The sequence below is a fragment of the Hemiscyllium ocellatum genome, chromosome 20 (genome assembly GCF_020745735.1).
Source record: "Hemiscyllium ocellatum isolate sHemOce1 chromosome 20, sHemOce1.pat.X.cur, whole genome shotgun sequence".
Taxonomy (NCBI): domain Eukaryota; kingdom Metazoa; phylum Chordata; class Chondrichthyes; order Orectolobiformes; family Hemiscylliidae; genus Hemiscyllium; species Hemiscyllium ocellatum.
Window position 1 is genome coordinate 55,609,377 of NC_083420.1, and position 15,831 is coordinate 55,625,207.

At 43.1% G+C, this 15,831-nt stretch overlaps 1 protein-coding gene across 6 annotated transcripts in view; it reads left to right on the plus strand.

Moving 5' to 3' along the window:
• The window catches only part of LOC132825531 (inactive rhomboid protein 1-like), a 366,299-nt gene that overhangs the window by 264,118 nt on the left and 86,350 nt on the right, over positions 1 to 15,831 (plus strand). The window contains exon 1 of one of the 6 annotated variants that reach the window (XM_060840896.1): positions 987 to 1,283. The exons of the other annotated variants lie outside the window; for them this stretch is intronic. Within the exon in view, the coding sequence (XP_060696879.1) occupies positions 1,261 to 1,283 (23 nt within the window). The 5' untranslated portion in view covers positions 987 to 1,260. Of the gene's footprint in view, positions 1 to 986; positions 1,284 to 15,831 lie in introns of those variants that run through there. 6 annotated transcript variants of the gene reach the window in all.

The following is a 15,831-nucleotide window of genomic DNA, read 5'->3' on the forward strand; positions in this document are numbered from 1 at the left end:
GCAAAGCTGTGGATGCCCACCAGCAGCCTTTCGTGTCCTGTGTGCTTATACAGAGGGCAATTTGGCAAAATGGTTCTTGCTATAACTTGTGCACGAGTCCTTCCTTAATTGGTAACAGCATGCAGGACTCCAAGGCAACAGCCTTTCTGATTTGTTGTAATGCATGGTATGGTTGCAGGACAGGCAACACTTTTTCAGATCCACTACAACACTGTGTGATGATAACTAAGCAAGAAATGATGGGGAAAAGAATGCAATTGAGCCCTGATCCAAGCTGCAAGTTTTCACATAAATGGAACATTTATCTCCTTTGCAATAGAACATTACAGCGCAGTACAGGCCCTTTGGCCCTGGATGTTACGCTGACCTTTGGAACCAATGTGAAGCCAATCTATCCTGCACTATTCCATTTTTATTTTAGCGAGTTAGATCTTCAGCAAAACCTCCTGATCCATTGCAAGGTGGGCAGTAATCCTTTAATATTGAACACATTTGGCTTTGAAGCAGTTAATAGATAACTGGCCATTTGAAGTTGTTGGATGTTTACGCCACATTTTTAATAGTCTTGCAGATTTGCATTTGGGCTCGTTTTGGGCGCGCATTTTACTTCCAGCTCTTTGAAGGCCTGACCGCTTTAAAACCTTGCAATGAACATGATGAAACATGCAGCTGTGAGGCAGGATCCCGGCAGTTGTTCAGAATCCTTCAAATAAACCGTTAAAAAGTCTTCCATCAAGAGACAAGGAGAAATGACCAGAACCTCTCTGCTTTGCTGCCAGATATGCAATCAGTTAATTGAATGATTACGTGCATGCAATGAACTTTTTGACACCTGTGTTTAAAAGCATGACTGCCTTGGTTAAATGGTCTTTTGTTTTTACCACAAAAATCTATGGCATGCGAGACAGAAAGGAACCATGTGACTTTCCAGGCGGGTCTTGCCTCCTTTCACATATGTTTTGCTATCTCTAAACCAAAAGAGGCCAGCTCTTTATAGCTGCCGCCCTGAATCGTCACACACATTTAGTCTTCTGATGTCTGGTCTAAAGAATCGTCCTGGAACAACTGGAATAGGGAGCGACAGAACATTTTTAAAACAAAATACAAGGGGGCTGTGAATGGAATACTGCAGGAAAAATGTCTGAAGTGATGTAAAGGTTTTGCTCCGAAGTAAAACTCGATGGCTTAAGATGTTTTAACAACGAAAAACATATGTAAAATAAGAACTTGGACAAGTCATGACATCTTTAGAGAGCTGGCATGCCTTCCCTAATACTGAGCAGGTACTGTAAGTTCTATTCACTTTGTGTTTGTCTAAAAAGTCAGACTCGCTCACTAAATGTGAAGGCAGCATGTGTGCACTGTTGTGCAGCATTCTGATTTAAATGTCTGATCTGCATAATTTACTGAGTGTATGTCTTTTAACCTGTTTATTTCTTGTTTGTTAGTTCATGAATGAATGAATTGCACTCCTTAATTGCTAGTTTAATGGCAAAATAGGTTATTAGATCAAATAAACAGGCTGGATGCCTTTACCGGCATCTGCTCCTGAGACACTGTCCACACCAGTAACATATCTTTATAGCTGGTGAATCTTAAACAATCATGTTTACTTTTTTCTTCATTCAGTGTTTATTGTAGCTGATTTTTATTGCTGCCATTATTGAAAGTTCAAGCAATTTAATAATCTATAGTTCTAACTTAATGAAATTCCACAATTTATTCTAGCAAGTGTCTTGTGTTTGAAGGAATGGCAATGAGCTTGGAGTAGTTTTTAGCAAACCCTTTTAGCTGCAGAATCAGGTAATGAAGCATTTTTAAAATTTGAATTTGAAGAGCGTGGCTGTGAATTTTGCATTTTTCTTTGTGCCAGTTTCAAGTTGTGAAGTTGATGCTGCTTTGATAGGGGGTAAACTGTTACTAGTGCCAGGTGCCATCCAGTAATATCTTGCCAAGTGACACCTACACAATTTGGCGAACAGTTAGGCTCCGAGAAACCCCTCAAGCGAGACTGCTAGCCTGTTACTGTGTTGACTAGATAGCCGCACACCAGAAATCATTGATCAGGAACGCGGTTCCTGCCCCTCATTCAGGAATATTGAGGCCACTTGTAGAGTCAGTGATGTTAACGGGAATCTCTTCTCCACCTGCAGTTCAGTGTGTCATTCGGTTAGCTCTTGAATCATTGTGCCAGTATTTCTGATGGGCTGGCTGTGTAATTTTACAGTGTGACCTTGTTGTGTTTGTCTGTAGTGGTGTGAAAACAGAATATTTTTGATTTCAAAAGTATACTTTATTCATAACATCTTTCCATACTTAGGGCACCAAAACAATTTGGTTCTGCACAGTCTTTGGCGCTGTTGGGAAAGTCAAACTCCAAATGTTTGTTTGTCTCTCCATCTGTAATGAACAAACCCAAGGCATTGACAGAATTACCTCTCCCTTGCAATCAGTGAACTCATTCACACTGATCAGGACTCTGTTTACACTTTGCAGTTGTTTCCAGTGGAAACAGATGCTCAGGTGTTCAGCTTGTTGACATGATAGGACAGGTGTGGGAGCCCAGGGCAGGATGGAATTGCTCTGCACACTGTTGCTCACATGGGAGGTTACAATGAAGAAGTGTCTGGTTTCAGGCCTTCCGCAGTGTTGAGGGGGTGGATTTTTTGCAGGGCTACCGTGTCACCAGTCCTGCGTTGGCATCTGCTGGTCACCTGATATCTTGACCCATCGATGCTCAGAGCAAAGCGGCAGCTGACAGCTTCCAGCTTCTTTTTTAGTACATTTTACAGGATGCACTGTACGTTTATAATGGAGGACACTGCAAGCCAGGCCAGTATTTGTTGCCCATCCCTAATTACCCTCGAGAAGATGGTTGTCAGCCAAGTTAAACCATTGTGGTCCATGCGGTGTCGGTCGGAAATGTTGACCCAGTGATGTACACGTTGCACTGCAGAAATTCAACAACCGATCCCTAGGCAGCATCTTCCAAATCCACGAGCTGCAGATGTATGGGAAAACCACCACCTGCAAGTTCCCCTCCAAACCAGTCACCCATCCAGACTTTGGAAATGCACCATCATACTTTGTTGTTCGAATCATAGAATCCTTACCGTGTGGATACAGGCCTTTGGCCCAAACAGTCCACACTCCCCCCTCCAAAGAGTATCCCACCCAGGCCTGTTCCCCTTCCCTATTACTCTGCATTTCCCCTGACAAATGCACCTAATCTACACATCCCTTGACACTATAGGACAATTTAACATGGCCAATTCACCTAACCTGCCCATCTTTGGACTGTGGGAGGGACGGGGAGAGTGTGCAAACTCCACACAGGCAGTCGCCCAACGCTGGAATCGAACCTGGGTCCCTGGCACTGTGAGGCAGCAGTGCTAACCACCGAACCACTTTTGGTCAATATGCAGCGATTCCCTCCCTAACAGCATTATAGATCAACCTACAGCCCAGGGACTGCAGCAGTTCAAGAAGGCAGGTCACTACCACCTTCTCGAGAGCACTCAGGATGGACAGTAACTGTTGGACCCAGACAACAATGCTCACATTCCACAAGTGAATGAACGAAAGTGTCCAGGCTGGGTTGGTGTGTGGCTCAGCGGAGAATTTGCCAGTGGTGACATTTGCTTCTGACATTGCAAGAACAATGAGGTGGCTTTCTGAGTGATGGGGGCATTGGGATCAGCTTAGTCACATTGCAGCTTTGCTGGAGTTTAGGCTTCTGCTCAAGATCATACATATCACATTCATCTCACATTGTCGTTCAATGTGTAATCTCCTTTTTTATATCCCAATTCTTCCTCATCTGATCACTTCCACTTAGCACAGGCTGGTCCACAGTCCTCCAGTGCTTCTAAAACCATGAGAGGCATGGATAGGATAAATAGACAAGGTCTTTTCCCTGGAATGGAGGAGTCCAGAACTAGAGAGTATAGGTTTAAGCTTAGAGGGGAAAGATATAAAAGGGAACTAAAGGGCAACATTTTCACACAGAGGGTGGTACGTGTGTGGAATGAGCTACCAGAGGAAGCGATGGAGGCTGGTACAATTGCATTATTTAAAAGACATCTGGATGGGTATACAAATAGGAAGAATTTAGAGGGATATGGGCCAGGTGCTGGCAAATGGGACCAGATTAGGTTGGACCAAAGGGTCTGTTTCTGTGCTGTACATCTCTCTGACTCTATAAGTACCTCACACGTGATGAATGTTTGTCCTGAATATTGCCAACAAGGTGCTCAGCTGCAGAATGAATCACAGCTGTGTTGCACACTTTCCCATCTAATCATCAGATGCTAGCCATTTCCAGTTAAGATGTCTGGCTAATGGCCGACTTGTTTTGTATGTTTCTGCCACAACATAATGAGGGAACACTGGAGCTATTTGGCATTGTGTCTTCTGTCTTTGGGCACTGCACCCACCCCTACACCCCATCCCAATCTAATCCAAGATAGTGTGTTGCTGGCTATGATCTGTATCATTGATGTGCCCCATGTCATACATTTGGAGATGCTGGTGCTGGAGTGATGAAGGAGCAGCACTCTGAAAGCTAGTGCTTCCAATTAAACCTGTTGGACTATAACCTGGTGTTGTGTGATGTTTAACCATGTCATGCAAGACTGTCTGGATCACTATTTACAAAGCCACCTTTTGGATCCATCTCTTAACAAGCAACTTAATGCAATGCCATGTTACCCCTTAGAATGCAATGTTTTAAAATGAATAATGCTTTTCCAGTATGCTCAAGACAGACATTCCTATGATTCCTACACTTGGGTCTTACTGAGATCAGAATTAAAGCTTATATGGTATAATTTGTGAAATATACAAGGCATGTGCAATCTCATATTTTCTTTGCAGCTTGAGCTCCCCGAATACATTTATATTTTAAAATAAAAAGCCTAGCTCCAGAAGATCATGGAAAGTGCTCCTAGTTCCCTGCAGTTAATGATGGGCCATTAACTGGTCACATCCATTTAATATTTTCAGTCTACAGTGGATGAACTAGAAACTTGAGTAATGTTAATGACTAATTGTTAAGGTCAACGAATATGCCCACAGTTCACTTTCATCAAAATGACTGACAAAGTTTTGAGAGAAAGGAAACTACTTCTTAAGACCCAAGCTGTGAAATTCTATGGAAGTCCCACCAGTATTCAATTACTGCCTTGGGGCTTCCAGGGAAATGGTGCAGGCAGCAATTTTTCAGCTATTTAGATTATTTTCCTGGAGGTCTGCCGATCTCCTGCCAGAGTTTCAACGGAAAAGAATCCCTGTGGAATTTCAAAACCATGTAAGGAAGTTGGATCCCCCCGCTAACATGGTGTATTGGTATGAAGTTAGTGAGCCCCTGGAAAAGGATTTCTCACTTTCCCACTAGCACCCAAAGGTGACAAATATATACAAAGTGGTAATGAAGAGTTGCTGCCATCTAAGTAGAAAAAAGCTGAAGTTAAAGATCATTTCCTTCAGTTTGTTTTATGCCATACTTGGTATAACTACGATGTCTCAGAGTAAGTGATTTGAATTTTGGAATGCAGAGCCTGTGGAAAAATTCTTGCATGAATTTATCCTGAATTGACTACGAGCAGTTGTGGCTGTCCAATTCTGTACATTAAGCAGGGGCGAGACCCCTTTTTCCATAGCTGCAAACCTGCAACTCTACTCCGAACTTCAGGAAAGGGGTTCGGAGCGTTGATGGTCATCCTTCTGAGCTTGAGAAATCCTGCCCTTTCAGTTTTCTTTTGCGTGAATGGGAGCATTAAATTCACAGTTGTAAAGTTATTCTCAATTGTTGCCTCTGGGCAGCTTCTGGTAGATTCAGAAGGCCAGGGAGAGTGTGCCAAAGCATTGTCCAAGCAGACTGTGTATTTGGAATTTACCGGATGTGACCAGAAGCACTTCAGATGTGCCCTTTGAACAGACCCCGATATGAAAGCTTTACATACGACGTTTCCCAAAAGAGTTGATACCTCGGACGTGATTGGGTTTGCCCATTTTCCGCCTCTTTTTACCTCTCTCACTCTCTCCACCTCTCCCCTCTCATCCTTCTTTCCACCCTCCACCTTTCTTCCCACCCTTCCCTTTTCTTCACATCCTTTCCCTCCTTCCCATGCCCAACCCCCCCAGTTCTTCCCACTTATCGCTCTCTCTCCCTCTCACCCTCCGCTTCTGTGTCCCCCCCCACCCCCCAAAAACAAAGCTCACAAACAGAAATCAAGCTTCTAACCCTCTCTGGCACCATTTCAAATTTTGACTCTACTAATAACCTCAGTGTAACCTTAATTGCTTGTTGATGTATATTTAACTTTGTTGCTGTCTGTCATCCTGCAATGCCTGCTCTTGTTCATCACTTAATAGTTTCCAGTTCTTGGGTGACTCTAATTGTTGGCTTTAAGCTGAGTAAGAGTGTCAATAACCATTGGGGTCTGTAGCCACATCATCACCAGGAGTGCCCACTCCTAAGTGTCATCTCTGACTCTGACCCTGCCTGAGCTCATCAGTTCAGGAAACCATTATCCGTGCCTTTCTTGCTTGGATTGCCTTGATAGTCTACCGATAGACCTCCCGTCATCCGCCTAACATAACTTGTGTTCAGAGTGACGTGGTAAATTCTGTTCGGTTTTTTTTCGTTCTGTATGTCTTTCCATTTTAAAACCAGCGGTGCAGCTGCAGTCCTTAATGATTAGCAAAACTTCTGCAACCTGTCTTGTGCTGCTCTGTGGTCACAAACACACAAGCAATTTCACATAAATAGTACCCGTGTTCATCCAAACCACTTCACCTTAACCTGCTCCAACTCTCTTTGTCATTGCTGCCGTGCTGTCTGACCTTTGGCTCAAACCATCAATGGCTCAATTTAAAATCATCACGCCAGGACCACAACTCTACCTACCACCCTCTCCCATCTGCAGAGTCTTCTGGCCTGACAAGTCTTTGAAGATCTCCATTGTCCTGGTCTCCTGCATCGTCCTGTTCTTGGTTGTTTCAGCATTGGTGATCATGCCTCATTTCAGCTTATCACTAAACTGTGGAATACCTCAGAGACTCCCTCTCTCTCTCTCTCGCTCTCGCTCACGCGCTCTCTATCTCTAAAGTTCGTCTTTTACGGAGATCTTTATAACGTGCCTCTTTCTCCTTCTGTAATGTGCCTCTTTCTCTTCTTTGTAGCCTTCAGGTAAAGATACCTTCGATGTTGCACTTGAGAATGTCTTACTTTGTAATGTGTGCAATGTAAATCATTGAATCCCTACATATGGAACAGGCCATTGGTCCCATCGAGTCCACAACGACCCTCTGAAGAGCATCTTGCCAAGACCACTCATTTCCACCCCCCCCCCCCCCCCCACACCCACACCCCATCCCTGTAAACCTGCATTTCCCACAATTAATCTGCCTAACCTGCACGTCCCCTGGACACAATGGCCATGCTAAAATGCCCCAATCCGCCTAACCTGTATATCTTTGGACTGTGGGAGGAAACTGGAGCACCTGGAGGAAACCCACGCAGACACAGGTAGAATGTGCAAACTCGACACACAGTCGCCCGAGATTGGAATTGAACCCGGGTCCCTAGCGCTGTGAGGCAGCAGTGCTAACTACTGAGCCTGCAAGTGTTGAAAGAAACCTACAAAAACAAAACACAGCTCACTTGTTGATGAGTAGAAAACCTCGATATTGTATTCATGACAGCCCCAAAGTAAAACCAGTGCCAATTTACTCCTAGCAACGCAGCAGTAGAGTCTGGCTGTGTGACTGAGAGCCTGGAGGCAACAGCTGCTGTTGGAATCTGTTAGAATTGCCTGCTCTTTCTCTGGCCTCAATCCGACAGCCACTTGGACCTCACTTTGTGCTTTCCCTCAGCAACAGTCTGCTCTCCACTCTCCACTCCCCCCCCCCCCCCCCCCCCCCCCCCCCAACATGAGCTCCCGAACCCCCCTTTGCTGCATTACTCCACTCTCCCATATTGAACGTGGAGCTTGAAGCCATTGCACTGCACCTGCCCTCCTCCAACACCCTTGATCTGTCTTTGATTCCTTGGTTGACACTTCACCTGATGAAGGAACAGCGCTCTGAAAGCTTGTGATTCCAAATAAACCTGTTGGACTATAATCCCGTATCGTGTGACTTCTGACCCTGTCCACTCCAGTCCAACACTGACAGCTGCACATTATGGTAATTATGAAGGTTAAGGTGAAAACTTTGCTCTATTGTTCAGCCAATTACGCTTCCTACCGATGACTTCAACGTTATCGTGAAACTAACCGTAAATAATGTTCCACAAACCGTGCAGCAATCACTTAACAGGCCCGTTTTGTCTAGTTTAAGAGGCGACCTATAAATTTAAGATAAGATTTCAGGATGCAACTAAGTGCTGATCATAACCAATAAATATTCTGTCCTTATCCAGTATCTTCAAATTCAGAGTGTTTAAAACTTCAGTAAATGATATCAAAAAGTTAACTCACTTAGGGAAATCATTTAGACATTAATGTACATCTTGTATAGATCTCTTAATAGCCAAAAACATAAACGGGGTTTAATAAGATATGATCATTTGTATTTTATTTCAGGTAAATTGCTGAATGTAGGTGTCGTAGAGCCATCACATCCCAGGAGAAGGCTATTTGGCCCATCAAGTCAATGCAACCTCTCTGTAAAGAAGCCCTGTCGGCTACATGTCCTCCACCCTTGGCACAACATGTCTAATTTCCTATAATCCAAGATCCTTTTAAAATCATTCCACCACCCTGATGGGCAAAAGAGTTCCGGGCATTGCTATTTGTGTGAGTGGGGTGAAGAGAAAAGGTTCTTGCTCAAAACTCTGCACCCCAACCCCCAAACATCTCTTGTTCAAAACGTTAAATCTGTGTCCCCAGCTTTTACACCACTAGCTAATGGGAATAACTTTTCCTTGTCTAGATCACCCAAACCTGACGTGGTCTTGCACACTTCTATCAAATCTCCCCTCAATCTCATTCACCTCGAAGAGGGCTGCACCAGCCTTACCTTTGTAGCTAAAATCCCTCATTAAATATCCCTCCACTGTAATGCATCACGTCTCATTTCCTGGAATTAAATTTGACCTTCACTTGCTTGCCCGTTCTGCTAGGCCTTCCTGTGTCTTGTTGCAGACTGTTGTCATCTTCAGTGTTTGTGGCTTCTCTAAGTTTCTTTGCCTCAGATACAATTCCTGTCACCGTTCATCAGACTCCAGTGCAGCCTCTAGACATGTGTTGTCCAGTGTATGGTGTTTCCAACTCACCCCACCCACCTTTTTGATTGTCATCTCAGGCAAACAGCAAAGAGAACAGTAGACCAAGGGGTTCGATTAATGCCAAACTATGTTTGGGCGGTGTGTCCTCAAGTGAATATTTTCTGTGCATTCAGAAGCTGTCTAACCTGCTGAAAATTTCTAGCACTTTTTATTATTATTCCAATTTATTCCAGACTCTCTGCCTTGTTTGCAGCTGAAGTTATAGAAGTTCCTTTGTTGATTTTTGGAGGCCATCTTTTTAGAGTTTCTAGTGTTGAGTCATAATCATAGAGACGTACAGCACGGGAACAGACCCTTCAGTGCATCTTGCTTGTGCCAAGCAGATATACTCTAATTCCATCTGCTAACATTTGGCATATATCCCTCTAAATGTTTTTTGTTCACGTATCCTTCCAGATGCCTTTTCAGTGTTGTAAGTGGACCAGCCTACACCACTTCCTCTGGCATCTTATTCCATACATCACCTTTTGCCTGAAAAAGTTGTTCCCTCAGCCTCTTTGAAATCTTTCCCCTCTCGCCTTAGACCTATGCCCTCTGGTTTTGGACTCGCCTACTCTGGGAAAAGACCTCGGCTATTCATTATATCTGTCCCCCTCATGATTTTATATGCCTCTATAAGGTCACCCCTCAGCCTCCGATGCTCCAGAGAAAATTGCACCAGTCCTCTCTCTATAGCTCAAACCCTCCAACTCTGTCAACATCCTTCTAAATCCTTGCTCAAGCCTTTCAAGTTTCACCACATCCTTTCCTATTGCAGGGAACCCAGAATTGAATGCAATATTCCAAAAGTTCTGTGGAGCTGCAACGTGACATCCCAACTTCTATACTCGATCCATTGACCAATAAAATCCAGTATCTTCTTTACTCCCATGTCCACCTGCAACTCCACCCTCAAGGAACTATGAGCCTGCACCCAAGGTCTCTTTGTTTGGCAACATTTCCTAGGAGCCTTCCATTAAGTTTTACTTTCCCAAAATGCAGCAGCTCACATTTATCTAAATTAAACTCCATCTGCCACTCCTCTGCCAATCTGATCAAGGACTTGTTATACCTTCCTCACTGTCCACTACACCTCTGATTTTGGTGTCATCAGTATTAAAGCATTGTTGTTATTTTTCCAGGGAAATGTTTCGTATCCCTTTTTTTTAGAATTTGATCTCACATAGATTATTAATGTTGCACTCCTAATTAATGTTAACAAACTTCCTCATTTACATTGGATTACGCAGTGTGCAGCAAGATGGGTGCAGTAAATTTAGCAAGAGCGCAGCACTGTGCACAATTGATGCCAGGAACAATAACTCCTTCACTCACCCTACCTTGGCTAAGCTCATTACTTATCTGGGACAGATTTTCCAATAGCATAAGGCTTAAAGCACTACCTATCCCAATATCTATCGCTGTAAGCGCTGATTGATATGCTCAGACATACACAATCAAGTAGCTTTAGTAATAATAGAAAATCTGTAGTTAATTCCTAAAATATTAATTCCATTTTGCATTCTCCTAGTACAACTTCTAAAAGTCGGCCGAGGAAAACTACAGAAAATATTCTAGTGAATACTTCCTTTCTCAGGTTTTACGTGTTAGTTTTGAAATTGCCTTCATACATTTTGTTTTCATATAAGTGCTCAACACAGTGGTATCAAATTTCTTTGTTACTTTAACAGTGTTGTTAACCAATTTAAACTAAACCGGCAAAGGCTTGTGTTGAAATGGCAGAGTAATTTGATCCAAACCTATTGTGTGTGCTTATTTATGAATTGAATACTGTGTTCAGGTACACTTTGATGTTTTCTTATGAATAATTGTGGATTATTTATATTAGATATGACAGATTAATTGATTGTTATATAACAAAAACCTTTTATATTTACAAGGTATTTCCCATCTAACATGGCAGTCAAATTTGTACTTTTTAAGTGATGTAAGTACAAGATGCAGCGATAGTCTCCATTTATTCTGAGTAACTATCTCTCAAGTAGTAAATATATTAAATAATCCAAGAGGTGATATATCTATAAACTTTGGCTGACTTTACCAATCAATTAAAATAAGGTAGAGATAAGATTTTGCCTACAGCATTGAAGACCAGTTAAACTTTGACCTCACCACCTATTCACTCAGCTTTTATTAGATTTTTAAGAGAACACAACTTCATTTTATTTGCAGTGGTTTGCATTGTTAATTTTCTCTATAAATGATGCACTCTTTCCAATGTCAATAATTTGACAGAAGGTCAGTTGGTGTGCTGTTTGAACTAATAGCTTTGCGTGCACCAATTGAGTTAGTGGGAGTTGGAGACTGCTGCTTCAACATGTGGGCGAGTAACATCAACATCTGGACAGTCTTTTGCTTTGCGTTCTCTTCTCCTGGGCAGTTTGTACTCCCAGCACCACATTCTCCATGGATAGCAAACAGAGGCTAGATCCAAATCCATCCCACAGGAATAGGCATCAAACATGATACACATGGAACCAATCTGATCCACTCCAGTCAACTAATCCAACCAGCACCACCCCCTCCACCAGACTATTTATGCTGTTTTGGCCACATACACTTTCACTTACTCTGTTTTAGAACTTTGGATAGTGTTAGTTGAGGTTACAATTTCCTTGCTGACTAAGAATCTTACTACACGCTACAATGTGTTAGAAGGATTAATGTGTTGACACTTTGTTTCCTTGGCCATGTTATGCACTCACTTTTCCTGGTCACTAAGTCCGAGGGACCCTACCCACAACAACACCTACAGTGGTACTATAGAGATGAGCAAAGTGCCAGATTTGACCTCCAGTGAATGATGAATACTCAGTGAACACAGCAGTGAACCTTTATAGTTGGCCTCAGTGTTCCTTTCTGATTTGTTCAGCCTGTTTTCACTCATTCATGCGTTGTGGGCGTCACTGGCTGGGCCAGCATTTATTGCCCTTAAGAAAGTGATGCTGTCCACATAGTGTGGGTACCCCCACAGCTCTCTCAGGAACAGAGTTCCAAGATTTTGACAGTGAAGGAATGAAGTGTCTGACTACTGTCATTTAACCATCAAACCCCTACAGTGCGGAAAGAGGCTGCTCAGCCCATCGAATCTGCACTGACCCTCTGAAGCATATTGCAGGTGGTGATGGCCTAGTGGTATTATCACTGGACTGTTAATCCAGAGACCCAGGTGGTGTTCTGGGAACCCGGGTTCAAATGATGACCGTGAATCCATTGTCAATTGTCAGGAAAACAATGTCTGGTTCACTAATGTCCTTCAGGGAAGGAAACTGCCGTCTTTACCTGGTCTGGCCTACATGCGACTCCAGACCCACAGCAATGAGCTTGACACTTAACTGATCTCTGGGCAATTAAGGACGAGCAATGAATGCTGGCCTGGCCAGAGGTACCCTCATCCCATGTATGAAGAATAATCTCACCTGGACCCAGCCCCCTACCATATTTCCATGACCCCACATTCGCCACAGCTAGTCATCCTAGCCTACACATCCCTGGTGGTCCCATTAGTGATGATATCAAAATTAGCTGCACTGCATACCTACAGTAGGGAATCCAGGGTGACTTCTGACTGCCTGTACTCCTGGGAAAGTCTTAGCAACTAATGGCGTAAGGATTGAAATAGAGTGGTGGACTGTAAACAGTACTTCCAAAACGAAAGGGAAATGCTGTATTTCAGGACATGAATAAAGGGCAAATCACTGGAGTGAATCTAAAATGGATGAAACAGCTGGCAACATGAGTAACTGGAGGAAGAGTGCCTCATTTTCTGCCTAGGAACCCTCCAACCACAAGGGATGAATGCAGATTTCCCCAGCTTCCTCATTTCCCCTCCCCCCACCTTTTCTTAGTCCCAACCCACGGACTCGGCACCAACTTCCTAACCTGCAATCATCTTCCTGACCTCTCCGCCCCCACCCCCTCTCTAGCCTATCACCCTCACCTTAACCTCCTTCCACCTATCACATTCCCAACGCCCCTCCCCCAAGTCCCTCCTCCCTACCTTTTATCTTAGCCTGCTTGGCACACCTTCCTCATTCCTGAAGAAGGGCTTATGCCCGAAACATCGATTCTCCTGCTCCTTGGATGCTGCCTGACCTGCTGTGCTTTTCCAGCAACACATTTTTCAACAGGAGTAACCACCTCCACCAATTACAGCCTTATGTTGAGTGATGTCAGTACTCACATTAGTAAGCCACGGTTTAAGTAACCAGGAGAAGAGAGTTTGAGAAGAATGAGTTATTATCTGTGACGAACTATCCAGATGGCCTAAAAAGAGAGCCATAGATAAAGGATGAAACTTAATTCAGGTCAATAATGTATAACCCATCATGGATAATCTTTTCAGCATTAAATAGAAAACAAATGAGCAACAGGTGTGCGCCAAAGCAAGTCTTTAACTTAACACCTTTATGAAGAGAACAGTTACACTTGTTCCTAGGGGTGCATTGTTCAATCATTCTGACTCCATTTCTTTTAGAATTCCTTGTTGTTTGGCAGACTATTAAATCTGCCAACACGAACAACAACAAATAAAGGTTTTGGGATGTGGGTGTTCCAATGAGAAAAGGATTCTGTGCCTTCAATAACACTCTTGTTCTCTGTTAGCAGTAAGGTACAGACTTCCAACACTACATGGAAAGTGACTTAAGATAAGCGACAGGTATGAACAAGTCTTTTAACAAGTAGAAATTCTTCAAATACAGAGAGTTTCCAGATTACATGTTCCTTGATGACACATTAAGTCTCTCACATTTAATTAAATTTTGTTACTGTTTTTGTAACATTTCGCTACAATCCAAATTAATATGTTTAAGTGAACAATCGAAGGAAAATTGAGTATGCTTTGCCTGAGGTCAAAACGATCTTGACAAGATTTGATTCATTGATAGAGTCATACAGCAGTTTACAGACACACGGTAGCTCAGTGGTTAGCACTGTAGCCTCACAGCACCAGAGTCCCAGGTTCGATTCCAGCCTCAGGCAACTGTGCAAACTCCACACAGACAATCACCCCGGGTGCTCTGGTTTCCTCCCACAGTCCAAAGCTGTGCAGGTCAGGTGCATTGGCCATGCGAAGTTACCCACAGTGTTAGGTGCATAACTCAAAGGGAAAATGGGTCTGGGTGGGTTACTCTTCAGAGGGTCGGTATGGACTTATCGGGCCAAAGGGCCTGTTTCCACACTGTAGGAAATCTAATCTAATCTAGAGATGTACAATGCAAACAGACCACTGTACCCCCACTGCACACATTCACACTACTGTCAAAACTTAAATGTCGATGTCTCATTCGCGAATACTTCTACGGAGTCTACATTATTTGACAGAGTGGCACCTACGTACATGGATGGTGACGTGTGCTGTTCTGAGAGCATGAAGTGTGGTGTGTGACTAGTCCAAGCTTTGTGGGGTCATAAGGCACTTTACAGGCAGCTGAAAACATTGATTCAGATAGTCAGCGATTAAACCTGGTCTGTTGCCTGCTGCCTGGCTCTACCAGAGAGAGAACAAGAGGGAATCCAACAGGGTGCCAAGAGCTAATTGAAATGGCAATGCAAGCTCGGATTCCAGCTGAGCCAACTCTGCAGGCAAACCTGAGGATGAATCACGAGACAATGTAAACACACCGACAAGTTAAGAGATATTGGTGCATGGTAAACACTACTTTAATGGGATAAATGGGGAGCAGTTTAACTAAGTGGTGAGTGGAAGTGCAGTAAGTGAAAATATAATCTAAATCTTCAGTGAGGAAAGGAAACAGAGCGATCTTTAAAAGCAGAATCATAAATTCAGAAAAGCAACTTGGATTCCAGTTTTTTTTTATTGTTGCAGCCTGTACAAAGGCAATACATTGTAGCTATGCCTGTTTAAGAAATGTTTTGGTTGTGAGTGGAGTATTGCAATTTATAGAAAGTATTTTGAAGCTTTGGTCGAGCCTCAGATAGAGTGAGTCACTGATAACACCAGAGATAATCGAAGGAAGTCCTCACAATGTAAGCCTAGTAATTTAGTAATCTCGAAAGATCAGAGGCACTTAAAGAATTTGAACAAACAGCTCAAAACAAAACTTAAGATTGTATCCATTGTTCCAAGAGTTGACGGAGGGCAGGAATTTTGGATTAGGACATGTTTTTTGATATTTGTTTTATTTGAGTTAGAATATCAAATGCTGTTTAAGCCAAGCCAAGCCCAATATGTTAAGGTGGGTTTAACAGTGCTGATTCCTTTATTGGGCACTCTGAGCACTGTGTATTACTAGTGGAGTATCTGCTAAATTAAGTGCTTGAGTCGCAAACATGCAAATCAGGAGTAGGCCATTCAGCCCTTGAGCCTGCTGTACCGTTCAATAAGATCATGGCTGAATTGTTTATGTTCAAATTCCACATTCCCATCCATCCTGATATCCTGCCTAACACATACATCTACTTCGGCTTAAAATATTCAACATCTGCCACTGTCTGAGACAAAGGGTTCCAAAGTTGCACATCCCCGCCAGTTTTAAGACAATGCTTTCTAGTTCTAGACTCGAGCAAGCTTTCCA